This window comes from Sander lucioperca, chromosome 4 (genome assembly GCF_008315115.2).
Source record: "Sander lucioperca isolate FBNREF2018 chromosome 4, SLUC_FBN_1.2, whole genome shotgun sequence".
NCBI lineage: Eukaryota > Metazoa > Chordata > Actinopteri > Perciformes > Percidae > Sander > Sander lucioperca.
This window is the reverse complement of record NC_050176.1, coordinates 9,958,545-9,985,631: the sequence shown is the minus strand read 5'-3', so window position 1 is coordinate 9,985,631 and position 27,087 is coordinate 9,958,545. Positions and strand designations below refer to the sequence as shown.

At 41.4% G+C, this 27,087-nt stretch overlaps 1 protein-coding gene across 3 annotated transcripts; it reads right to left on the bottom strand.

Annotated features, from left to right (window-relative positions):
• Positions 1-115: 115 nt before the first annotated feature.
• On the bottom strand, positions 116-26,906 carry tdrd7a (tudor domain containing 7 a). 3 transcript variants are annotated; one of them, XM_031289316.2, is made up of 22 exons: positions 26,696-26,905; positions 25,634-25,838; positions 25,276-25,420; positions 24,970-25,084; positions 24,430-24,522; positions 24,072-24,127; positions 21,407-21,447; positions 18,049-18,210; positions 16,997-17,755; positions 16,490-16,686; positions 15,427-15,619; positions 15,043-15,154; positions 14,630-14,841; positions 14,097-14,231; positions 9,807-9,890; positions 9,524-9,658; positions 5,817-5,927; positions 4,385-4,568; positions 3,918-4,087; positions 2,795-2,988; positions 2,318-2,478; positions 116-925 (listed from the first exon to the last, which is right to left on the bottom strand). In XM_031289316.2, exons 2-22 carry the CDS (start codon positions 25,835-25,837, stop codon positions 702-704), a joined length of 3,687 nt encoding a protein of 1,228 aa, XP_031145176.1. In that variant the 5' UTR covers position 25,838; positions 26,696-26,905; the 3' UTR covers positions 116-701. The 3 variants fall into 3 exon arrangements, with proteins under 3 accessions (XP_031145176.1, XP_031145177.1, XP_035856662.1); XM_031289317.2 differs by having other exon boundaries at positions 3,918-4,072; XM_036000769.1 differs by lacking the exon at positions 18,049-18,210 and having other exon boundaries at positions 26,696-26,906.
• Positions 26,907-27,087: the final 181 nt, after the last annotated feature.

The following is a 27,087-nucleotide window of genomic DNA, read 5'->3' as shown; positions in this document are numbered from 1 at the left end:
ACCCTTCAATTAAAAAGCTCTTATTTTACTGACAGTGCATCCTGACATAGCAGCTCACATTGGCAGAACACTTAATCTCTACACACTTTAAAAAAAAAAACTTTAAGGCTTTCAGTCAAAGTACACCCTCCTTTGGTTACATGTTTTAATAGAACAAATCCTTGGGAACAAAGTAAACGCATATATACATAGACACAAAATTAAGTGCAAAATGAGCCACACCACTGCATGCATGAGGCACAGATAACATAACAAAAACAAATCGATGGAGAGTAATAAAACACACATGCAACACACACAAGTGACTTAACTTGAACAAAAAGGTTCACAATGATTACGGTAAGTGACATTCGATTGTTTTCCTTTTTTTCCCCTCATCAACTCAACAACCGCACTCAATAGTGCCTCTGAGACACAACAGTTTCACAGTCCTTAAATCCAGAAAAAATGAACTCAACCAAAAAACATCTCCTGTCTCAAGTTGACATGGCCCTCGATATAACTCACACATTAAAAATAATTCTTTAGTCTTTGATTGGTAGAAAGACCCACCACACTGAAAATGAACAAAGTGCAGAAAAGGTGACTTTTGGCCTCCAAAGTTTACTGAGCACTTTCACCATTTTTAGAAAAAAAAAAAACTGTTAGAACAGTCAGAGTCAGCTTGCTAGTTAATTTACCAACATGCATGAGAAGACATCCTAGGCTGCCGAAGACAGCTCACCGCTGATGTCGGCCATGATGCTGTGAATCCAAAGGTCCTTGTCCTCCAATGTAGTGTCCACCAGGTACACCGTCAGCTTGCGTTCCCACATCTCACCTTTAACCTCCGACACACTCTCCACCAGGGCTACCAGCGCTCGATCCTCCACATGGTTCCTGAATAACATGGAGGCCTCCTCTGACCAATGTTGCTGTGTCGTACCTGCAGGACCAACAGGGTATTAGTAATCTGACTGATCCACCTAGTGTTATCAAGGTGGGAGTCGATTCATCATCATCATTAATTGGCTGATAACCTGATAATGAAAATAAACTTGGTTGCAGCAAGGGCTGCAATATTACAGGAATATGTAAGGTGGAAACCTTCCATGGGAATTAACAGGAAGTGAACAGGAATAAAATGGAAATGTAGGGATTCTATTTGCTCAGGTTGTATTTACCAATTTATATGCACATAGAAACAAACTTAAATCATTATCATCTATCAGACATAATTGTAAACCCTTCTAATAGAAATAAAAAAATAAAAAATGTAGTTGAGTTTAACAGTTAAATAAGTCGACTCATTTAATTTGAGGATTCTGCATCTTTGTGGCATTCTTGAAATGAGGATTGACACAGTACTGGCAAATGTACACAGATTGTCCATCTCCATTGGTTAGGGTCGAAATGTCTATACATGAGATGGTGCATGTGACATGTTCTTTGGAGATACAAAATTCAGTAATTTGCCAAATACATGCAATGTGAAATGTGTCACGTGGTGAGTTAGCTAGCAGGTTAACTAACCTGTTATAAACCACCTTTTTTCTTTTATTTTCACCCATTTGCCATACCCAAATAGAAAAGCTTACAACAGAAGAACTACAAGACCAGAATGCATGAATGAAGCTTTATTTGAAAGCTAAATTCTTCTAGTTTCTGAAAATGTGCTTGTTTATGTGATTAAAACACAATCTACACTACAGATTCAGTTCAAACATGGTTCAAAACTGGTTTTTTTTTAGTCCTCGTCTATAATAAGTCATATTTTTAATATCAAAGACATGCTTTATGCCACACTATGCAAATCACCACACAACCAAACTATCGTAACTGGATTGCAGCAACCCGGTGGGTTTTCTAATGGCGAAAGGTACTTTGGGTTAAAAGTGAACAACTAATTTATAAAATAAAGTGTTTTAGAATAATTAAAACTCCTCAATCGGCTCAATCAAACTACATTACACATGGTAACAGCTAGCAAGCAAAAACTAGCAGAAAGTGTTAAGTTATAAAATGTGTACTTTGCTACCTGTTACTTCCTTATGCCAGACCTATGTCCACAGCGCCGTGTCAGGGCTGGAGTATGGTCTGGCTAAACCGCGTATCTATTCTGGGATAAAAATTCTCTGGCATGTTTGCATTTCTTTAAACCAATCACAACCGTCCTGGGCGGAGTTAAGCCCCAATGGCAAAGATATTGCAACGGGAGGGACATGATGTCATGCTTTATCCCATCAATGTACATCCGTTAAACCTGACTGCATATAAAATAACATAACTTTAATGCATATTGACCAGTAGAGCCACAGAGAATGATGTACTAACTCACCAGCAAGTTGTGCAGTGATAGCCTGGAAGGGCAGCTGTCTGAATTCCTCTATCAGGGGCCTGAGGAGAGTACTGCGGACCAGCTCATGTTTGCCGTAGTCCAACTCAAAGACAGAAACCAACCCATTGGACAGAATCCCCTTCACCTGCACACGGTGCCAACTAGGTAGAGGCATGCATTAGTTAAGCCATCAACCATCAGACAATAGCAAGCTCTTGATTTTACATTTGTCAACAGCACAAAATAGACAGGTTATCCCCCCAAATCTCTGAGATACACACAACCAGTACAATGGCAGTAATCTAGATAATGCATTCATTTACTAAATTATTTTGTCAATATGTATTTGTCCTCATAACATAGGACTGCTATTAATATAAACTCTGTGTCCTAAAGTGCGCCAAGATCTAATGAGATCAACTACAGTACAAGGAGCCCATGTGGTTCTTGACTTATGGTCATAAGGAGTTTACCTACTTCTTGACTATTTTGGCAGCGTAGATTTCTCCTCTCTGGATGTGTGGGGCTGGGTTGGTCTTCAACGTCTGGTTATAATAGAGGATCATCTCCCCCATCAACACCACCAGCTTATGCAGGTCCTGCCACGGCTGCAGCACAAAGTAACCAGGGTGGCAGGCCACAGGCACAAACACATCCATATTCTGACCAGGCTGAAAGAAGACGGGGAGGAGAATGAGGTGTATATCACCACAAGGCTTTGTTGAATATTTGTTTCTATTTGGCTAGTGAAGGCATTCTGAGTTGTTTTTCTTACCATTTCTGGGTTACAGTTATTCTACAGTCAACATGTCAAAAAGTGAGTAATAGAGCCATGGTTGTGGTCCAACTCTGTCAGAATGAACTGTGTCCAGGTTTATTTGACCACAAACTGAGTTGTTGTTTATACATTATACAACAGCAACCGCAAAACTAGAAATAACCGCCGTTGTATGTCTCCGCCAACCAGTCACGTTGTAGTTTACATCCACATTATAATGTTACTGTGAAGTTGACCTTAGGGATATAAAATATAATTTCATCCCATTAGACATTTGTGTGAAATTCTATCATAATTGGAGTATGGATTCTTGAGTAATGGCCAAAAATGTGTTATGTGAGGTCATACTGAGCTTGACCTTTAACTTCCAAAATCTAATCCTTTCATCCTTAAATCCAAGTGGATGTGTGTGCCAAATTTGAAGAAATTCCCTCAAAGCATTCCTGAGATATCGCTTTCATGGGAATGGGACAGAATGACGGATGTACAGACAGACAACCCAAAAACACAATGCTTCGGGCCACGGCTTTTGCAGGCACAGAGGCATAAAAATAAATTGCCAGTTTGTAGTATGTATACTGTATAGGCTGATGGTAAATATTTGACATGCTAATACAATTTGGATTTTTTGATCCACAGGCCATTACAATTTTTTTTCTTGAATAGAAATCTACAAATAAACAAATGATGAATCATACAGTAAAATGATAAAGGGTGATGATACCCAGCAGCCTCAAGACAAGCTACAATGTGCATCATTTACATCTGCTTCCCTCACATGATAAGTGAGCCCCTACAGAAAGTATGTCCATCTCCACACACCTGGGGGAATTCCAGAGGAGGGGGCATAGGAAGCGGATGCATCCCAGTTTTGGTGGTCGTGTCTGGAGAAGACGAGTCCTCTGCTCCGTGAAGACGTTGGGTTGAGGCCTTGACGATGTGGTTTGGGACCGGGCTGCTCAGAGTCAACTTCTCCACTAGAGCACTGAGACCTAGAAATTTGGAAAATACGGGTACATGCAAAACACCCTCAAATTAAAGCCGAGTCAGCACTTTAACCTCATAGTGACTGTGCTTAAATACAAATCCTAAAACAACAAACTGTCCTAATACCTTGACTTTACATGGTAGAACAGTTTGGAGAACACAAAGAAAGCTTTAAAAAAAAAAAAAAAAAAAACAACAGGACAAAGTTTGACCAGACTTGTTCATGTATACAAATACTGACTGTTAGTGGGAACCGTACCAGACCCAGTATGGACTTCTTGTTAATGTCTGCGCAATATTACCTGTATCCACGCTGCTGTTATTGCTAATAATTGTGTTGTGGTTGTTCTGTGTTGTGAGTTTCTGCCACAACTCTGACTGGGCCAGCTGATGGTTGATGCTCTTGTCCAGCTCCTGACTGTCAGCACCAATGAAGAGGTACATATAGACCAGTAAGTCCCCTTTGTGCTGGTCTAATTTCAAGATCTAAAATGAGGGAACAAAGGGAGGGAAAAAACAAAGATCACACATATACAAAGTTAGAGAGACCTTGATTGTTTTGCACTGTTTTCTAACAAGGCCTGACTTGTAAGCTTGATTTGCAGGGTTTATATTTGGAATATTTGGAGCTAGATTAACACGACTCCTGCTACACCATACACTGTTGTTGTGCTTCAGGCAGTCAAGCCTTTATAATCAAAACACTGTGGCCACTTTATTAGGTACACCTTTCGAATACTGAGTAGGAACCAATTTGCCCCCCAAAACAGCCTGAATTCTTTATGGCATGAATTTAACAAGGTGCTGGAAACATTCCTTAGGATTCTGGTCTTTGTTGACATTCAGCGACTGAGCAGTTGTTGCCTACACCAGCGAGGGGAAGGATTCCGAGAGCGTCCCGGGCCCTTTCGTTCAGTGGTGTGAGCTGAACCTCCTGCAGCTTAACACTGACAAGACGGAGGAGTTGGTGATGGACTTCAGCAGGTGGAAAACACCCCTACACCTATTTCATTCCAGGGGGTGGAGGTGGACACTGTACGAGACAACAAGCTAGACTGGGCTACGAACACAGAGGCTGTGAAGAAGCCGTGGCTCCAGTCATTCATTGTCTGCATTACCATGCTGAGGATTTTCTACCAGTCTGTGGTTAGCAAGGGTGAGGACAACTCTACAACGCATCTACCTCATGTCGATAGAGAGATGGACTGCAGAGACATGAGGTGCTGAGGTGGCCCTAGCCTCCATTTCAGGATTTATAATCATTACAACTACTTACAACTGACTCATGTGGCATAATGGGACATTAGGTGCAATATCATGGACATAATCATGAACATTCTGTATTAACCATGTACTTGATACTGTACATCTATATGCAACCCCACCTAGACTGATCCCTACCATTAATCGTTAATATTTTTATGATCCATAATGTTGACCTGATTTTGGCATTGAATATATTTTGGCTCTGTACCTTATTGTCATCTTATAACTTTTTATATTTATCCTTTTCCCACTTTGTAATGCAACTGCCGCACAGTAATTTTCCTTGGGATACATAAAGTTTGATCTTTTAACAAGCAGTTCATTTTAATAAAGCGGCCACTGAGTGTGGGTCCCTGCCATATTTATAGCATGTTTGTCCTGCGGCAGTAATCATTGTGGGAAATACAGGACAAATATAAGTTATGTGCAACTTAAACATGTGTTAAACGTTATGTTACAGTAGGTTACCTTCATCTTACAGTCTTCAGAGCCCAAGACAGCCTCCTTTACCCACAGAACGGCCTCTGGACTCCAGTCTCCCTCTGGAACTGTGACGTCAGCCAGGCGACATTTGATAGCCTGAAGAGATGCATGAAAAACTGTTACAAGCAACTTTATCAGACAACTACTTTTTAACAGATTTAAAGAAATCTAAAATTATTGTTTACCAATAATTTGTCACATCTTTAAATAATAAAAAAGGCAGAGACTCTACTCATAACAAATAAATCAGATTATATCGATGCAAACATCAGGCATGAAAATGGGTCAAGGGTGGAAAAGGTGAGAAGGATATAACCCCTCTAGGGGGGTCCTGGGGCATGCTCCCCCGGAAGAAAATTTTAAATATTCCATATTTTAAAGCATCAATCTGATGCATTTTGAGATGCATTTTTTGCCAACCAACAGTGTAATATTTCAGTATGCACTCATTAAAGTTAATTTGATGTGGCAAAACAGTTAAAGTCCTTCTGACATTACACAATAATAAAAGTCATAATTTTTAAAAACTAAAAAGTTTTGGATCAATTTTTACTTCTTCCAACCATATGTTAAATAAAAACTACACATTTACATATTGCAATAATATCATAATCCTACAATGAATCATTGTGAAAACTAAACTTCACTACTTTGGCCAGGTCATCATCAAAAAAGAGAATTAGTACATTAATGATTTTGTCCATGTTGATATTAGCTGCTTTATTTACATTTATTAAAAACATCGCATTGTTCATCTTTTCATATAGCTAGACGTCTAAACTCTGGGACGTAAATACCTGCCATGCTAATTCCAAACAGACAGCGTCAGGGCAGTTTGGGCTTCAGATCGCTTTTACACAGTAGCCATCGTTAATGACAAATCGTGTTCCTCTATGAACGTGCACACATGTATTGTTTGTATCACGGTCGGTCAGTAAAGGAACAGTCGCAGTGGTAGCGGTAGCTGTCGTTGCCGGTAACTTACTCGTATGACAGAGTGCACGGACCGAAGCTTTGTGACTAGCATCTAATGACTAGCAAGCACTTTCTTACCGCTGCTGCCGTACAGTGTCTTCCTTCAACATGCGCTGCAGAAGCAAGCACCCGGCTCCCTCAATTTGAGGCACCAAGTGCTAAACAGCTTCCCGTCTCCTCCCGTTTCCTCTTGTCCTCTATTCTGTCCCCCTATCCATGCCCAGCGCCATTTGTTTTAACTATTTTCTCAACTAAAGATGCCTGTATCTACATGCTCCTAGCTGCGTTACCACGGAGACCACACCGGCACCGCACTCTCACATTTCGGCAAAGACCCGCCCTACTTGGCATCTGATTGGCTAGAACTCGTTTCATTGGTAGGTGGAAGTTCGATGATTGGGTAAATCCAGCGCATCAAAACAAATCCCATGTGGACTTTTTCATTTATTTATTTTTCTAAAATAGTCATGCCAGAAATCGGGCACCAGGCCCGAGTACTTAACCTCCCCCCCCAAACATTTTCTCATCGAATCTACACGATTCACGTAGGTCACCTATTTTGATTTCAAAACGGCGAATTTCGCCGAAAGGTGAGTGATTTTCATGTCTGAAACATGTTAGAAACCATGCATCACGAGCCATTCCAAATTGTATCCGGTGCAAATTTTTTTTTTTTTTTTTTAAAATCAGTGCACTTGCATCATGCATTTTTATGTCTGCGCACTAGAGATGCCTCGATCACGTTTTTAGCCACCGATACCGATTGTCGATCATCAATGAGCAATATCTGCCATTAAAGGGCCGATGCCGATCATGTTTGTGTTGTTTTGTTTAGCAGCTGATGTAGCTATATTATAGTACAGGCCAGTTTCCCTGTTTGTAGTGTTTTGGGATCTCCACCAGGTGGCAGTCTATATAATGGTGTGTCACTATTTTAGGCCTATGAATAAGAATCACAAATCAGTCTCGTTTCTCATACCCTTTTCCCAAATAAAACAGACAGACTCCTTTCCCATTGCAAGTAGACGACTATGTTGTTGTTTTTTTCTTCTGGTGCATCACGTTCAATGTCGAACGCGCCAGAAAACGGGCTACAGCTTAAAGTGCACAAAACCATACCTGCAAACTCAGAAGGGCTGAAAAAGGTGACACATTTTATACACAAAAAATAATAATAATAAATAAATATATACATATTATTTTTTTTATTATTATTTATTTAAAAAGGAGCACAAAACGACAGTTGGCGACATTAAAGAACGGCTTGTTTATTGCTAAGGCCACAGGGTCAAAATTAAATGATTTATTAAAAATGTAATAACAATAACTTATTTCACCAGTAAATTCCTTACAAAAACAACCACTGGATGGGAAAAGGGTATTTTACAATAACTCTGAATGCACCATGAGGCTGGCGAGGCGAGTTTGAAGTGAACGCAACATCTGTGTTGTTTTTCCGACAGCAGCAGCTGCACACTGTCATGCGTTCCTCTACAGTAAAATACAGACAAACTTTTACACCGTTTAGCTGTCAGCATTTTAACTGTGTTTACTCCAGCTGCTAGCTAACGATAGGCTAACGTTACCTGCTGCCAAGTGTAGTGTTAACTAGCGTGACATGCGCCAATGTTTAGGTTGCCTAGAACAACCATTTCGGAACATCAGAGAGAAGCGCAGGCAATTCAGTGGCACCGAAATAAGGCACCGAAATCCGCGTTGCAATTCGGTCCGGTAGATAATGGTCGTTAAGGCACTAGTGCTGTATTAGCACCCCCCCAAAATAAAAACTCTTCAGATCTACACAATTCACGTGGATGACATTTTCCCATTCAAAACGGCGATTTTCGCCGAAAAAGCGACTAGTTTGCAGGTATGACAAAACTGCAAACTCTGCTGTAGCGTTCTTAACATACATCCATGTGCTGTATATTAACTTGATATTGTTGCTACTAAATTAAACTCTTCTCCGCTCCGACAGCTCGCGCTACAGTCACCGTCACTCGGCAGTTATCAGTTTCTCTTCAATGACCATTGACCAGGCTACACCCTCCTCCAAAACAGGCCATAATGGCAGATCGTTTGGAATACGATCTTATTTTTTACGAAAATAGTTCATCTAATTGTGTTTCTCAAAACATTTTATGTGAGAAATAGGCTATGCAGTTGCTGAATCTGTCTTCAACGGTCAGATTTAAAAGACCATAGAAATGATGCTGGAAACACTCCCCAGACGGGCGGGTGGTCTTTGTGGCTAGAAGGGATACAGCTACGGAGTTCAGCAGACAAAAAGTGAGCGTCATGCGGCGACGGCAGTTAAAGAATAGGCACCAAAACGACTTGTTAGCGTTGCTTGTGTTACTATCTGCCGTTTGGGGGCTGCCTTTTCAGACATTTTTTCCTCACTCTCCTCTGTGAGCTTAAACTCGCTGGGTGACGATTCTTCATCTATCGTTTTGTTTATAGTAGCGTCCATGCACCTGAGCAGCCACGTGCAGCCCTTGGCCAATAAGGTGGGTGGGAGGAGGCTGCGGGAGGACTTCACTACACATGAACAGGCAATTAGGCACAGGCATGCTGTTGTTGCTCTAAGCAGAGTGTTTAACTATATGTGTAGTAGTTCGGGGCATTCCTACTGCACATTTTTATGCAAATCGGTGAATCTTTCCATCCCTAATAGACAGAAGTTTCAAATAATGTACAGAGGAAAGGTGACTGACCAGTGGTGGGATGATGGTAAAGTTCTTGAGAAAAAGAGGGGGGATCTCTCGGAGATCAGTGACCTCTACAGTTGCTGTGACACCCAAGTCAATGTAGAGGATCTCAATCACTCTGTTGCCGTACATGTTGGTGATCTGAAAAACAAGAGCAACAGAACGTGAGTGGGTGCGAAAGAAATATGACATCAAACTGTCTGGTCAACAATAAAATATCCTAATACTTTTAATGCCCAAAATAATTTAAGCTTTTTAAGAAAATACATTTTAATGATTCTGTTCTTACCTCCACTCTGGACCACATTCCTTTGTAGCGGGCTAGACAGAACTTGCCACTAAATGGTCTGGACACCAGGGACTCAGAAGTCATCTGGTGGAAACAATTACAAAGAAACAAATATGAAGACCTTCTACCGTTCCTGAGAGGACTTTTGGAGTTGTGTATAAAATCTAATGCAGCAGCTGTGGGCAACACTGCATTTGTGAAATGGAAAAAACCCTAAACAAGAGACTGAATTACCACCTGTAATTAGTAGGGCTGCCACCTCTTAGTCAATTAGTCGACTAATCGGTCGTTTTGGTCTTAGTCGACTAAGATTTCTTTAGTTGATGAGTCATTTTTTATGCTTATTCATGCTTAATTACTCATTTCCAAGAAACTTATGAGCACATTTCTGGTAAACACAAGATTTAAAGTGGTGCTTTTGCAGGATTAATTGTGGAGAAACTCAGTTTTACAGATGGTTAATTAACTACATTTATATTGTGCTTTTCTAGTCTTAACCACCTCTCAAAGAGCACAGCTCTGTCGATTACATCAACTAATCGATTAATCGACAAAATCATATAAGTGTTAGTCGACTAAGAATTTCTTTAGTCGAGGGCAGCCGTAGTAATTAGCAAGAGCTGTCTGCGAAAACCAGACCAAAACCGGCCAGAGCAACAACTGGGGGTCAAAGTCATCAAGCAGGAGATCATCAAAAACATTCCTTGCACAGGGGCTCCAATCACCCTCACCAGATCTAGATTTTATTATAGATACAGTTTAAAAAAAAAGTACCACCTCGTGATTTAAAACCAAATGTATTTGGGAGCCAAAGTGGTTCCTAGTAGAGTTTTGAAGCTGTATCACATTCTGGAGCCAGTGAAGTTATAAAGGCCCTGACACACCAAGCCGACGGCCAGGGACTAGTGGTGATACCGGCCGTCATCAGAACCGAACAGAGCCTAAGGCCCCTCTGCTTCACTCCCCTCAGAGAAGACAGCAGACACTAGGAGATGGCTAACCAGACTACCCCTCTCCCAGGCCATAGCTGTGATTGGCAAAGGACAAAAAAGCAGGAAAATATAAGCCGCACCCACCGCATTGTTGTAGTATCAACAGGTATTAGGGCATTTAGCATTCACATTACTGTTAATCAGTCATCACTTGATTACACATTGCATTACCTTGTTATAATCTAAGAAGTGAACCATACAATGTGCCAAACATAATGTGCCACATGAAGAGACAGTGCAGCATATGACAGTAGCAACAGCTGAGAAGATTTGGGTCTGTGGTGACCAGGTCCACCTCACACAAACTTCCTTCTCCCATTCTCTCTCTTTACTACCACACACACACACACACACACACACACACACACACACACACACGGTGCAGAGTGGGGCTCTCCGATGCTCGGAGGCGAGCCGTGGCTGGCTAGGGGCCCTGCCGCTGGAGGAGATGCGACGGCGAGGACCGGTATAACATGAACTCGTAGCGGCCGTTGGGAGTTTCCGAGCACCGGGGTTCCACCGCTGCGAATGGGTTTTTTAGCTTTAGGAGAAGGCATTTTATCTGTTAATCCTACCGACGTAGACACTTAGGCTTTATGTAGTTGCCCGCAGTGGTGAATTGTCTGCAGTGCTGCGCAGGATGTTGCCGTGTTCCGATTGTTTTCAAAAGCATCACTTTCATCAAATTGTATGTGACATATTTCCAGTAGGCAACTGACTACAAGCAGGCACATCCGGACACAAACGAGCAGGCTTATGTGCCGGGGCTAAGCCCCAGAGAACCCCAGCCCAATTTAACCACTGGTTGTATGTAACCCATAAAACAAAATTTGACCCGAGGACAACACCAGGGTTAAAAGTCCATATGCCTGGAGGATATTCAGAAACATGTATTTACCACTTCAAAAAAATGTATGTTGGAACATAAAGAGGCTGGTGTGAATATCGCCCTTCACAATCCGCGAAATTAATATTTTGTTGTGTTTTTTAGTAAATTAAGTACCCTAAGTTTAACATTAGGTGTTGGTCATTCTCAACTCCTTTCTGGTTGGTCAGCTGTCAGCTTACGCCAGCTAGCTTCTGTTAGCTTCCACCGACTGACGGCTCGCCCAGCACATCTGTTCGCTGTAGAGCTCTTTTAGGCATGTTTCCCAGCTCAACACTAAGTTAGTGTGGGCCACTACCTCTCTGCACTGCCGAAAATGGTGCTCCTAAAATATTATTCACTGCAACTTCTCAACGTCATCTGCTACGTCGCTTCAGCTTGCATTGCCAACATAAAATAAAAATATTGTCCCGTTGTCGGCTTCAGCTAAGAAGATAGTTCGCCCCCACACGTCCAAAATTCTTATTCAAATAACCTTCAGATAAATTGGCGGAAGCTGACAGCCAACATCCGCTGACACTGTTGAATCGGCCGAAAAAAGGCAGACGAAGGCCGACGTGTGGCGACGGTGCGGGACACACCGCACAAACTAGGGCGACAGTTGCTCATCATTGGCCCAACTGGGACCGACAGACAGCTTCAGATTCAGATAACTTTATTAATCCCCAAAGGGGCAATTCAGTTTTACAGCCAACCCATCCATTAAGGGTTAAACTAACTTAAAAAGTGCGTTAAAAAGTGCATTAGCACGCAATCTATATAATGTAATGTTATAAAATAATAAATTAAAAAATAAACATACAATAGACAATAAATAAATAGTACTGCAGCAGTCATACATCCCCCTGTATACAGAAGCTTCTCTCTCTCTCCTGTAACATCCACACGTTTACACATGACCCAATCATCACACCCACCCACCCACCCACCTACACACACACGCACCTGCCAGTGATGGAACAGAGCAACGGAGTGCAAGAAAAAAAATTGTTATAATTATGTGTTTTCATTTAACAGTCTTGTATGTTGTTCATTTAACAGTCTTATAAGCAGAGGGAATGAATGAGTTGGCATAGCGGTTAGTTTTCCGTATTGGCACATAGTACCGCCGACCTGACTGCATGATAACAAATCCATTACCGAGTACATGATCAGGTTGGCACAGTATTCTGTCTGCTTTCTGGACAACTCGTGTTTTCCAGAGAGAACAGAGATCTTTTAACTGGGTACCAGTAATTTTTGAGCATACCTTAACAATATCGTTCAAGCTCTTTTTGTCTTTTACGGTTAGTCCATTAAACCAACATATAAAAGAAAATGTTAATAGGCTCTCAATGAAAGCTTGATAAAATGTGCATTAAATTCTTTTACAGACCCCAAAAGAGTTAAGCTTCCTCAGTGGGTATATTCTTTGGTTTGCTTGGTGTGTCAGGGCTCAGTCAGTCTGATTTCACATGCTTGATCATCAGATGTGCCACAGTATTGTTTGTGATTCAGTGTGTGTTTACTCTTGCTACAAATATTTGGATAAAGTCATACCTCCTCTCTATCCTCTTCACATCTCAATGAGTTGCTGTTTGCCTGCCTCTGTCAGCACTAGCACGGCTCTAACAAAAACAAGGTGTAAATCCCATCTTATAGGTCTGTAATTATAAAGCACAAGTTTGGCTCACTGCTAACCATAGTGAACAAACTGCAGTGCGATCACCTGGAGGGAATACATATCGTAGCAGGGGACTTTAACAAGGCGTCCTTAAAGTCTGTACTCCCCAGCTTTTTCCAGCATGTCGATTGTGCTACTAGAGGGAAGAACACACTAGACCATGTAGCATACTCTAACATCAAGAAAGCATACAGAACTACGCCTCTCCCTCACCTGGGCCAGTCAAATCACATCCAACTACTCCTGATCCCAGCATAAATCCCAGTCAGAAGGACTATACAGCCAAGTAGAAGGACTATCAAAACCTGGCTGACACTGCCCTATCCCAGCTCCAGGACTGCTTACAATAAGGACATGGTTGTGTGCAATATGTTACAGAACAGAGCCATTTGTTTGTTATGATTTCATCTTGCTTGTGTGCTGCACAATTTACATTACAGCAGAGGTGAACAACTGAATGTTTACTCTGAGTTCAATGTTCCTACACTAGTTCAATTAGTATTTTATGTGTCTTTGAATAGTTTTTACTTGAATACTTACATTTTAAAGAAAATAAATAAGAACTGTTTTCATTCAACATTGTGCCCATTATTATCATCAGTGATTAAGTAACTCGGACTTTTAAAAACACATTTTTAAAGGATATCGTCTAATTATCGTTATCGTCAAAATCGCCAAAAATATCGAGATATTATTTTTTGTCCATATCGCCCACCCCTAGTGCTAAGGCAAATGGAGGTCTTCTTTACCTGGGAGATGAAGAAGGTCTCTGTTTCTTCCAGTAACTTGCTGAGTCTTGCGGTTCCTCTGGAGGGCAGCTGGCAGTAGATGATACCATCTGCACACACATTTGTGACATGCACATCCCGATAGGTAGCATTTACCTACAGGCAACAGAAAGATTAATGTTAGATAACACAGAGGATTGATAAAAACGGAGGACCTCGCCGTCATTGCTGGCCAGCTGCTGGTTTTAATTCCAACTAAATGGCACTCCTATAAAATATAACACAGACAGACAGTTATGAGAAATGTACAACAGCACCACTCACTGGTAGAGCTGAGACGTCAAGAACATTTTTTATATATATATATATATATATATATATATATATATATATATATATATATATATATATATATATATATATATATATATATATATATATATAAATAAACTGCCTCTTTACTGCCATTTAATTGGCTTTACATATGCTATTCTAAGAGAGGGCTCTCCTTGATCTTATGCATCTATACTTGTAGTTAGCACCACTATCCTTACCGTCAGAGGATTGTTCATGGTCACATCCTGGAGAACCTTCAGGCAGATGGAGTTGATGTTGATGTCATCAGCCTGCGAAGTGTCGTACAGCAATGCCACAGGCGTCTCATTATGTTGACACGGCTCCAACGTCTCCATCAGCAGGATCTTTCCGACTGCCAACTTGTCCAAAGTAGACAGCACCAGTGGATGGGAGCTGAATGCCTCTAGACCTGGGAGAAAGAAAATAAAGAAGGATGGGGAGAAAGAGTAGGAGGGAGAGCACAAGAGAAGCAGTGCTATTATTGACCTCTGTTGTACATCCACTGGCCAATGTAAATGTTTTGTCTGTTCTGTGGTGACATCTGTATGCTTTCATCTACATCAGTTACACAAAAAGAAGTCTGAAAGTTATTTCCTTCTCCTCTACGTACCTGCAAGTCTAACACTGATGGCCTGGAAGGGCAGAGAGAGGAAGTCCTGGTGCAGCTCCAGCAGATTAGTCCCACTGGTTTCCACAGAGAAGCCATAGTCCACATAGTATACCTAGCAAACAAACAGACAGACAAAAGCTATTTTGCTGCAGAAACACTGACCCATGTAGCTACCGAATGTCTTCCTCCAACAAACTGAAAATCACTACAAGCTATGTCTCACATCAGGGGCTGAAAGTCTCCATTTCTTAACTGAATACATTACAAAGTACTAAAAAAAGTCTTCAACACCTTGACATTTTCCAGTGTTCTGTTTTTTTTGTTTTTTTTTAAAGTAAAAACAACTTGACAGCTAACTAAAAACAACTAACTAAATTGAATTACCTTGAACCTGTTAAGGGTCGTAACCTCCATGACTTGAGCTCTTGCCAGCTCTTCTCCATCCTCCCCTCTGACTGCTACCAGCTGACCAACAACAGGTTTGGAGAGAGGATGGTGGGTGGAGCTTTGGCTGTAGAAAGATTGCATGGCCTCCTCCATGGCCTCCTGGGCATTGGAGTAGTTCTCCCCTACATACCTGAACAGAGAGACAAATGTTTCTCAATCTGTGCATGATAGTCTCCAAAACCAGTAACCTGGATGTTGCAATAACAAAGCAAACATGAATGGTTGCTCATACTTTTACATTACATGTCATTTAGCTGACACTTATATCCAAAGCGACTTACAATTACTATATATGTCAGAGGCCGCATGCCTCTGGAGCAACTAGGGGTTAGGTGTCATGCTCAGGGACACATTGGTTGATGTATGGCAGTGGGATTCGAACCAAAGGCTTGTGTCATATCCACTGCGCCATCACCACCTACTTTGTTTTTATGTTGTGATCTTAAGATAGAATGAAATCATTCTGCAAATCCTAGTAAGCTAGATGGTTGCTAGTTGCTTATAAATATTAAGGAGGCAGAAGGAGATGTTGATAACGTGATGCATGTTAATGTTTTCTGGAACATTACATTATACATTCTTTTAAAGTTCAATGCTGGATGATACTGACAAAAGGTCGAAACCTGCAACTGCAGTCTGCTGCATTTTCGATTATATTAGACACTGAGCGTGCTATAGTACTTTGGTCTGGCAGATCATGGTGGAGAAAATGAGAAAATGTTCTAATCATTTCTTTTTATTTTAAGCAAAATACATCTCTTCCTATGTTGAACTGAGATTTTGCAACACTGCGCAATCAAATACAACATAGTTAAGGGTAAGCAACTGTCCCACACGAAAAACACACACAAACATATCCTCACAAAGCAGTATTCTTAAAAGTTGTTTTTCATTGGCAGGTGAACCTCTCTTCTGTTGTGTGTACCCATGTAAACATACCATTTTTGGCTTCAGGAACAATTCATTCCATTAATGTTTGCAATAATAATCGGTCTCTCACCTTACAGTAACAGCATTGCTGCCCTTGGCATCAGTAATCAGCACAGAGGGGTACTGCTCTGAGGGAAGAACCAGACAGGGAGGGACCATAGGACCCAGGACCTCCAGACCAGAGGGAAGGGGATGGCTTCTGCACTGCTGGCTTTCTTGGCTGTATGTGGCTTCCATGTCTGCTATACTGGAGTTATACAGGATGGCCTGACCACAGGAAAGTACATCAACGAACAAATTAATAGATAAACATATTTTATGACAAACGCCTAAGCAGAAAGGATGTCCCTGAGCTCCCTAAAGAATTAAAGGTGAAATCATTATTACGGTTGAAAACAATTCCCTTTTTTCACAACAATCAAATCAGGCAAGTGATAACTTATTCCAACTGATCAAGGTTCACTGGTCACTGAGTGAGACAGCATTAATTGTTAGGCAACTTCACACTACTCGAGGACTGACTTAACTTGTACATTGTGTTTAACTCTGGTATCACGGTGTCATGTCACGCACTTACCTTCTTCTTGTCATGCGGCATAGGGTACTCCACAGTGCATATATCCAGCAAAAGAGACAAGTTGTTCAGAACATGTTCGGGGAATGGTGTCTTGTATGTGTCCATAAAGAGTTTGGGCAAAGCATGGGCCCACAGACCTTGTCTGTACTTGGACAGAAGCTCCTTTAGTCTCTCTCGCACCTCAGCTGACACAAGAACTGGAGGACAAGGGACAGAATCAGAGGTAGGGGAGAAGGTGACCTTCAAAAGGGGTAACATTTCAGGGCGAGGTTTGAGGGAAGAAGCCAACGAAGGAGCATTTGTTGATGCAGCGCAAGTCCAGGCAGGGGCAAAGTGCCGAGTGTTTTGGTTGAGGGTAGTTGTAGGCAAGTTGTTATTATCTTTACATCCACCATTGACTGCAAGATAATCACAGGGGGGCAGCTGCAAAGCAAGAGCTGGATTGCGGGCAGGGCTGCGCAACGTGACTGAAGGCAACAGCTTGTCTGAAGAGGCAGCACCAAGTTGTGGATGAAAAACGAAAGTGGGCTTAGCCAAGGGGGAACCTCTAGGTTTAGGGACAGGGGAAGGAAGGAGGGGGGTGGAAGGTTGTTCAGGTGTTGAGGGGCGTGAAGAAATGGATGTGGTGATGGTATTAGAATTGGTGGGTGATGTTGGGGGTGTGTTGGTGATGCTACTTCTAGGCAAAACACAAGGCTTAGGAGGAAGAGGAGGGAAGATAAGGTGGTCGGCTCGGTTGGTGCTGGAAGGTTGCTCCACCTGTGAAGGCCAGACGAGCCAGAGACAGAACAGGAAGGAAAGAGATTTTAACTCCTATCAATTCCTGTTAAGGCTTGGTACAGCTTTTAAAAAATACTTCTGATGGAACCTCCAACTGTATTTGGAAAAAATATGTTCTACTTAAAACACAACTGCCTTTATCAACTGTATTTAAATAACATCAGATACTTTTGTTTGTATAGGCATCAAACAGACTTACAAGGCTTCATAATACCTACTTTGTTTGATGGGGGTATAATAAATAATGGGGGGATATAAAGTAAATGACCCACCATAACAATGTGTGTCCACTTTTTCAGATCTACGAGTGCCTGAGGGTGGAGCTTCTGACCGAACATTTCACTGTAGACCTCTGATAGTTTCGACATCCACAATCCACTGTTGTATTTCTCCAGGAGCTTAGTTATTTTGTTCTGCACCAGCTCCACGTCATACTGCATGGGGAGATTTCACATGATAGATCGCGCCAAGTATTTCCCCATGCTTTTTTCATATAAAATAAACATAGATCAACTAAGTAAAAAATAAACTCAATAAAAGATCTTAAGGGAAATGACTGCTGTCATTAATTAGGGTGTGGCACAAACACAGAATTGACAAAGACAAACACTGACACATTTTCTTCTAACATTTCATGAAAATTTTATTTGAGGGCTCTTTTAATATGTGGATTCAGTGAACTTGTGCTCCTGGCTGGTAGCATCCTGAAGGATTTTAACAGAATAAACAGAGGCGAGTAGAGCCCGTTCCTCCCTTTGTTATACATAAACAGAGAGCAGTAGGGCATAGGGCTGGGACGGTATGGATTTTTTCTTACCGCGGTTGAAAAGCAAGAAATTCTCACGGTAGAGCGGTATACCGCAACACCGTTACGAGAGTAGCGTAAGTTAGAGCGAGAATGGCAGGGTGCCTTAAGTGAGTGACGTCAGTGCCCGTGTGGTCGCGCAAGGAGAGCGAGCGGTAACGGAGAGTAGCATATGAGTGCCGCTGTGAGGAAAAAGAGATAGCAAAGTTGATGTAAAGTGAGTTACAAGTGAACAATAAAACAAGCTAGAGCTTCTCAAGACACGGTGGCTTTATCTATTGTCAATACTGCCGGTAAAGTGAATGGCGTTACCCCCAAAAAACATCGGCTTAAACCTTACAACATGTTGCAGCCCGAGTGCAGCCGTCTAGCAGCTGAGCAGACAGAGAGCAGAGAGGGCGACTTGGCAGCTCGCTAACTTGTTGCTCTCTCTACCAATATAAGCCGCTCTGTTTTAGGCTACAAAACGTGCATGCAGGCTGAAATTCAACCGTGCCGTTTTATCAGGATAAAGCTAGAAACAGAAGGAAACTCCGATAGCTGCTAGGTTAATGTGCAATGGTAAACACTGTAGCTGTAACATTAATGTGTCTACCTCAGCTGAGAACAGAGAAATGTCATGACATTTCTCCGATACAAGACATTACGCAGGTACTCTCGCATATGCATATATGCATATATGCATATATATATATATATATATATGCATATATATATATATATATATATTTTTTTTTTTTTTTTATGTGTCACAGAATATTGCGCTCCCCAACTCGCGAAAGGTCAGATTTACTCCATCTTTTGATGATAAGTTTGGTTTAGAAAACCTTGAAACCATGTAAGACACAATGTCATCAGACACAATCCATGTGATTAGAATCATTGAATCCATGTCATTAGACAACGTGCACACATGTGCAGGCCAATGTTTTTTTGCGGTGATGACGGTGACGAGCGCAGACCGGTAGGAGTCACGTGACCGCGGTATTGTGGTAACCGTCCCAGCCCTAGTAGGGCATGCTAATCATTAATTTGGATTTACTATTTGATTTATTCTCAACCATTTCCATATGATATTTCATTAAGGATTTAATTTGGATAACACAAAATGCTAGGGATGCAGCGATACCACTTTTTTTTAAGATCAAGTACAAGTACTTACATTTGGGTATTTGCCGATACAGAGTACCGATATGAGTACTTAAATAATCCCTCTGGGGTCCGAGAGCATTTTCAGACACACAGATGATTTTGGCCTTCTCGGAAATTGTTGCAAATTAGAACAAAGCAGTATTTTCAGAGTAACATGCCTTTTTTCTATTCAAAGCTCAGTGCCTGGGCCCTGACATTTGCCCGGGCTAATGTCAATGTAATAAATCATATAATTCCTGATATCAAAATACTGAGTGAAGTTTAGAAAGAATGAAGAACGCAAAGTCTGATAACGTCATTCACGTGCATATTAAGTACCCATGTGGATTAACTGATCCAGTGGAGAGGATGGTTTGTTCACAAGTTTTTTTTGTCCAAATTTAAAGACTTGTGGCAAACCATAACAGTTAAAACAGTTAGACTACACACCAAGAGCTTTCGTTTTAGCCCGTTTGTGAAAAAAAAAAAAAAAAATCGCTATTTACAGAGTAGCGCTGTGTTTTTAAAAACAGCACTGTGCAGGAACCGCATGCAGACAGAGCAGATTGAAATATCGCTTTCTTCAGGTTTATGCCTGTTAAGCTGATGGGAGACATTGGGCTAACACTGCTATTCCAAATATCAGTGGTGAAGTTTACGGGCAACAGGCTGCCGATAGAGGGTGACAATTTTTCAGGAGTCCCGCGGTACGGGAGTCAATTTCACTGACGGTAACGTGTTCGGGACGGATAAAGCATAGAAATTAACGGGAGCGGGACGGAGCCAGAGATTAAATAAAAAAATGACGCTGCAATGCGGTGAGTGCGCCCAAAGATTGCGAGGCATTTCGTTTTAGAAAAGAGAACCACTTACAACTCACAATACGTTTATTGATTGGGAATACCGTGACCCGCGGGAGTCTCGAAAAATTGTCACTATGTAACCCTAACCCACCCAGCAGTGAGAGACAAACGGCTCTGCAGCGCTGCATTCACACATCATCAGCGCAGCAGAGCAGAGGAGCTGCTCTCGCCACACACACACACACACACACACACACACACACACACACACACACACACACACAGGGAGCGGGATTCGGGAGTCTTTCTCTCGGGATTTTGCAGTACAGGATTTTTTTTTTTTGGGGCAGTCATGTGATCGGGATGTGACGCGAGTATTTTCGTGAGCTCGGGATGGGAGCGACAATTGAGTGTCGTGTCACCCTCTAGCTGCTGATGTGCTTTTCACAAAGCAGCTTTGGAAACGGTTTCTATGATGTGGTGACGGCTGGGAATCTTGAGTCCAGTACACTGAGAAGACGTCAAAACCCAGTATTATTAATGACTGACAATGGCTGGTCGTCAAGGGCAATCATGCATTGGGCAAGAGCCTAGTTATTGTTTTACAGCCAAAAATCTCCAAAGGGCTGGCAATGCTCCTCTTCCGTTGCCTATACCTGCTTGACGGAGAAGTTATCACATTGTTATGAGGTGGTATCGGGTGTGATAGTATCGGAGTAATTTTATGACTACAAGTACAAGGACATGCGCACGGCATCGGACCAATACCTGATACTGGCATCGGTATCGGTGCATCCCTACAAAATGCTATGCACTGCAACTCAAATGTAAGTGGTGCGGTCACTTTGGACAGAAATGTAACACAGTAAGCAGAGAAAGTTTATTCTGTACCTGGGATTGGCCGAGTCTGGAGACTTGATAAGCAGGCCTCGCTGTGAACAATTGTGCAAATGAAGAAGGAAAGGTTAACATGTGCCGATACCAGTTAACAGTGTGTAGCAGATTAATTCTGCGGGTTGTTGGTTTATCTGGTTAGCATAAACTTTTTTGTTTGGGCAGTGTTGTCCAATGTTGATATTATAGACTAATCTGTATATAATTCCCCAGTGAGGGGGAAAAGGTCTCAACTGTGTCTTTAAGTCCCTTTCAATAAACCTCTGACAGTGACGGGACAATATGAAAATTAAAGGAGAACTCCGGGCAATTTTTACGTTAATCTTGATCGCTATACTTTGAGTAGTCTATAGCAAAAACCACGAGCTGAATTGGTGCTAGCAATATGGAGCTGCTGTAGCTAACACCCAGAGCTCCCCATAACTGCCGTTTTAGCTAACGGGAGCTCTGGGCGTTAGCTACAGCAGCTTCATATTGCTAGCACCAATTCGGCTCGTGGTTTTTGCTATACAGTACTCAAAAAAGTATAGCGATCAAGATTAACGTAAAAATTGCCTGGAGTTCTCCTTTAATGCCAACCTTACGCCAAACGACTCCACTGTCGCAGACTAATTTCCAATATCGGAATGAAATTATGAGTCTTGCTAGAGTTGGGGTGCACTCCCGTCATCTCAATTGTTTGGTGTGAGGTGGTCATAAAACTCAGTTCCAGTCAGTCTATTTACCGTCTTGACGTTTCGACAAAATCAAACATGTTTGATATTATCGTAAGTTTTAAGTCTTGGTAGTGAAGTTAAATCATGTGAACGCTGTCAACAACCAATGGGTAACGCTCCTTCCAGCAACAAACAGGAAGCAGCAACCGGCTAGAGCCAGTGTTGTTTATGATTGCTATGGCGGCACGCTAAGCTAAACGCTAAAGAGGGAAAGTTGCAGATTTACAACCCTTCTGAAGCGTGTCATCCAACGGGAGTTTTACCGGCAGATAAACGCGGACCTTTGGGTACTGGCGATATTCATCTGCATTTACGGCATAACAGAAAATAGGCAAACTTTCCCTTAAGTTACAAGCTAACGCTAGCTAGTTTCGTTACATTTTTCAAAATGAATCTAGTTGTAGTCTTGCAATTTGTGACCCTGCAAGATCCCCAGTCTTTACATAATATGACAAACGTTAGATGTGAGACAGTTGTCTTTAGATGTGAGACGGTGTCAGACTTTAGTCTTTTGAAAGTCTGTTCATAGTCTTCTAGTGTATGGTAGGTACAAGCAGATCAGCTGGATCATTAAGACTTTGTTGTTGACTTGTTGCTAGAAATTCTTGAAGAAAAAGGCAAAACGCCTGCAAGAATTTCTAGCAAGTCCTGTTGCCTTTGCTTATCACAGATAACGACCATGACCTGAACCAGTGGTTCCCAACCTGGGGTCCGGGGACCCCTCAGGGGGGCGGCAAAGATCACAGGGGGGGCGCAAGTCTTTATCTGGTTTGAGGTTGAGGTAAAAAAAAAAATATTTGCACATGTTAAACAAATTATGATAATACACAAGAATATAGAATGTATACAAAAGTCTGTATAAAAACTATGTTTTTTTGTTCTCGCTTAAAGTTGTAGGCAGGCTACTTAGTAGGCCAAACCTCCGGGACCTCTTAACCTGGGACCCTTGCTGTCATCAGGTCAGTTGCTAGCTGCTGCTGCTATCATCCTCATTTTTCCTGCCCCCACAGCATCACTATTTTATGAATGAAACATGGCGGAGAAACGTAAAAGTGCTGATAACTCCTCTGTATCAAAAAAGAAAGTAAGGCTGTATCTCGAGAGTTCCTCAACTTCGGTTTCGGAGGGGGGGCTCAGCTTTTCCTAGACATAAGTAAGGGGGGCGCCAAGGAAAAAAGGTTGGGAACCACTGACCTGAACGACTGCGAACCTTCACAGAAAAGCCAAACAAATATTAATGATCGATCACAATTCATTTATGATACTTTGTTTATTGTGATCCTGTGTGATCTGCCAGTGTGCTGATGATTAGTGTGATCCACTGCACTGAGATGCTAGCTTTATTGTCAAACAGAGGTATTCATTTGTCAAGTGCATTATCTAAATTGTTTTGGATAAATCTAAATATAGATCTACTTTAGGCCATGAATGTCTTGTGCAGCTGTTCTATGCAAGAAAAATAATGGATCGGGACTTGTGTTGCCAGTTTTACAATAGACTTGGAATCAGGGGGAGATACACTGAACAAAAAGAAAAATGCAACTATGTTGCAACTTAACACCCAAATTGCACTGAGTCTACAAACTATAGGTGGGAAGAGGCACCCTTCATCTTTGTGGAGTGCAAACTGATTGAATCTATCGGTATAGTGCAAAAAATATGCAGTTGTTGGTTATAAATGATGCTGGTTGCTGCCACCCAACCGCATGCCCCTTAAGGCAGACCAATAAGAAAAAAATCAAATGGTGAAAAAAAACAGACAGTTGAAACAAGTAGGTCAACAAAAAAATCAGTTTGTTCTATAAATTATCTAATTATTGGAACCCTGATCTTATTCTGAATGGAATACAATTAAATTTCAAAAAACAATATTTGCTTAGGCATGTAGAGTATTACAGTAACACAATATTGATTAAATGTTATACTGATATAAATACAGTACACACCAAGAAGGTCCCGCGTCCCTTTGGGTGTCTGACAGTTTACCAAGCTCTGCTCCTTCCTGTTGGCAACATAGCAATCTGTTAAGCATAATGTGCTTTTCACAGAAAGAAACTGAAATTCAATACAGGTTGTTTTTTTACTATACACTTGCTAATATATTAAAACAATTGCTCTGAGCAATATTTTAGCACTATGTAGTATTTCTTTAAAAATGCTAACTTTTATACTTATGCAGTTATGATTCACACACTGAAAATGTATAATTGCCTAAAGTTAATACTGGATATAGAAGAACCAGGTTTTTGATTCAACAGTGCAAAGTTGCCTAGCTGCATAATGTTTGTCCACATGTATGTTCACCTGTCAGGCATGAAACACTGTTTTACAGCTGGTTGAGGAGCCTGTTGTCTGTGTTCCACCGGGGTGATAGAGCTTAACCTTTGGTCCAACTTTCTGATGTTTGGGGAGAACAAAAGCAAAAACTTTGAATTATTAGTTTTGTAACTGACTTAAGAGGATTCACAGACTGAAGAGACTGAAGGATAACTATATTGTATTCTTTGAAGAGTGACAGAATGCCAATTACTGAAAGCAAACACCGCCTGGGTTTCCAAAAACTGATATGTTAAACCTGACATGTATGTTAAACAGTTGAATAATAAGGCTGCTGCATGGTGGCTGGGCTATTATTTCTATTGACAATTAGCCTATCCTGGGACAAGGACTGCAAATTAGCCTACGGCTAGAAGTCCCATATACATTGCATCGGTTGCACTTTAGATGTAACAATATATGTATTGTCCCTGACAAATAAACTGATAAAATAAAATAAAAATGTTGCCCAACCAAGTTGTAAGTGGAGCTCCTGTTAATCATTTTTTGATAAAAACCTTTGTTTACCTGTAGTCTCCTGAGGCGCTGAAGCCTCTGTAGCCGCCGCGGGACCAAGAACGGTTTGCTGACCAGTTAGAGGCACTACGAGCTGAGGGTTGGCGGAGAGAGGACCTTGGCCTCACTATATTTATAGAAAGGGTTATAATAGATCATGAAAAAAGAAGGTTTGATGAATGATGAGGAATCACCCAGAAGTATTTTGCAAGTTAATGTCCACACCTCTCATCGCTTTTCTTCATATATATATAAAAAAAAAAAAAAAAAAACCTTTGCAGAGACAAAGCCCTGATGTAAGAAACAAGTGTCTCCTACCATTGAGCATGTATGGGTTGGAAGGTTTGAATCTCATTTTGCAGTTGACAAATTGGGAGCGCCCAGATTTCTTGGAGCTCTTCTGCTTGGCCACCAGCTCAGCGATGTGGGCTGTCTCTCGGCACACTGCAGCGAAGCATTTCATCTACAGAGCAGATTTATTTTATTGTTATAAATTCATAAAGTGCTATGTAGAAGTTGGCACAATGCATTGAATTTAGCCAATTTTGATCAACTACAAACAAGTTTCTTAGTTCTGTGCTGATGCTAGCTGGCCTAGGGCAGTAGTATAGGGATGCAAATTAACAACCAAGTGCTAATGGTCTTAAACCTAGGAATATTCAAAAACAGCCCTTACTTCACCCATGCGGTGCTCCAAGCGGACCACAGAGGGGATGCTCCTGAGGTAGTCCTCCAATTGTGAGTAACCCAGCTTCCTCAGCGGGATGCTCTCTCCGCACAGTGACCGGTACTCTGACTGGAGGGTGCTAATAGACACGCCAGCCTTGCTGGACTGGAGTACAGACCGCAACATTTTTTTGATGGACTCGCTGTCCGACATCCTGGTAAATTCACATAGAAAAAGAAACACATAGATGAAGATCAATGCGATTAGAAATGCAAGTAACGTTACCAGTACCAGTTAAAAAAAAATGTAACACTGGAATTTTGGGGGCTAGATTTAGGATTTTGGGCTCTACCTGCTGGATTTCAATTCAACACTGCTTGGTGGATTTAGCTAATGTTGATATATAACGTTACAAAACATACATGTTCACTGGAACATTCTTGTTTAAGGTTACTTTATTTGCGAAAGCAAACATGTAACGTTAGCTAAGACAATGTGTGTAACGTTAACGTTATCTTAAAATAACAGACTTCGTCTTCCAAGTTAGCAGAACAAACTGCAGCGGAGCAAACTAACTAGCGTAAGGCCAGTGCCCGCCACACGCACAAGACAGTTTTGGTGTCTCAAGCTAGATTTCAGATTCTCAAGCAACAAAAATCATGGCAGTAACGTTAACGTTAGCTAACTTATAACACGACTGTAACACCACATGGCAAAGTTTTGCGCGCCTATTTGCTAGGTAACGTTATTAACGTTATAAAGTTGGCCTTGTTGCTGCAAAGCGTGAAACGTTGGAGGTCCATTATCACACTCAAATCTCCACGGGTCTGATTCGACAACGCATGTCTGCCGCTAGCTAAATTAGCTAGCTAGCTGTTGGGTGGCCGAGTGATGGACAATGCGAGCGCTAGCTAACGGCTATCTGTTCGTTTGCAGCTAACGTTTGACAGTAAAGTTTGTTATTTCGGCCCACAATTGACCTTTTACAAACCGACCCAAAAAAATATGTAATGGACAATTACGTTAGCTCAAGTTTAATGACAGACAAAGAATTTTCTATTTTTACATTACCTGTAAATTTAACTAGCCAAACTACCCTGGTATCTTCAGTGTCTGCGCTTTCAAAAGCACATGTACGTCAACGTTTACGCCCACAAGTTCAAAAGGTCACTGCCGGTTATTTCGTCATTTTAGTCTGAATTTAGATTAGGGGTACAATATTGAACATATAGCTAGATCACATTTATCTAATGAGAATTTAACTAGCTCAATGCATAACTTTTAAGGTGATCAACAACTAAATCTTGCAGAAAACGGTTGTTGGATAATTATTTTTAACTAATGCTGCTTTTAGTGCTGTCGGAAATCTTACTCAAAGATAAGCGGACCATTTAGCTAAAATATTCAAAACATTAATTCAAATCACATTATTTTTTAAGCAGTCACACCAATGCAGCTTTTAC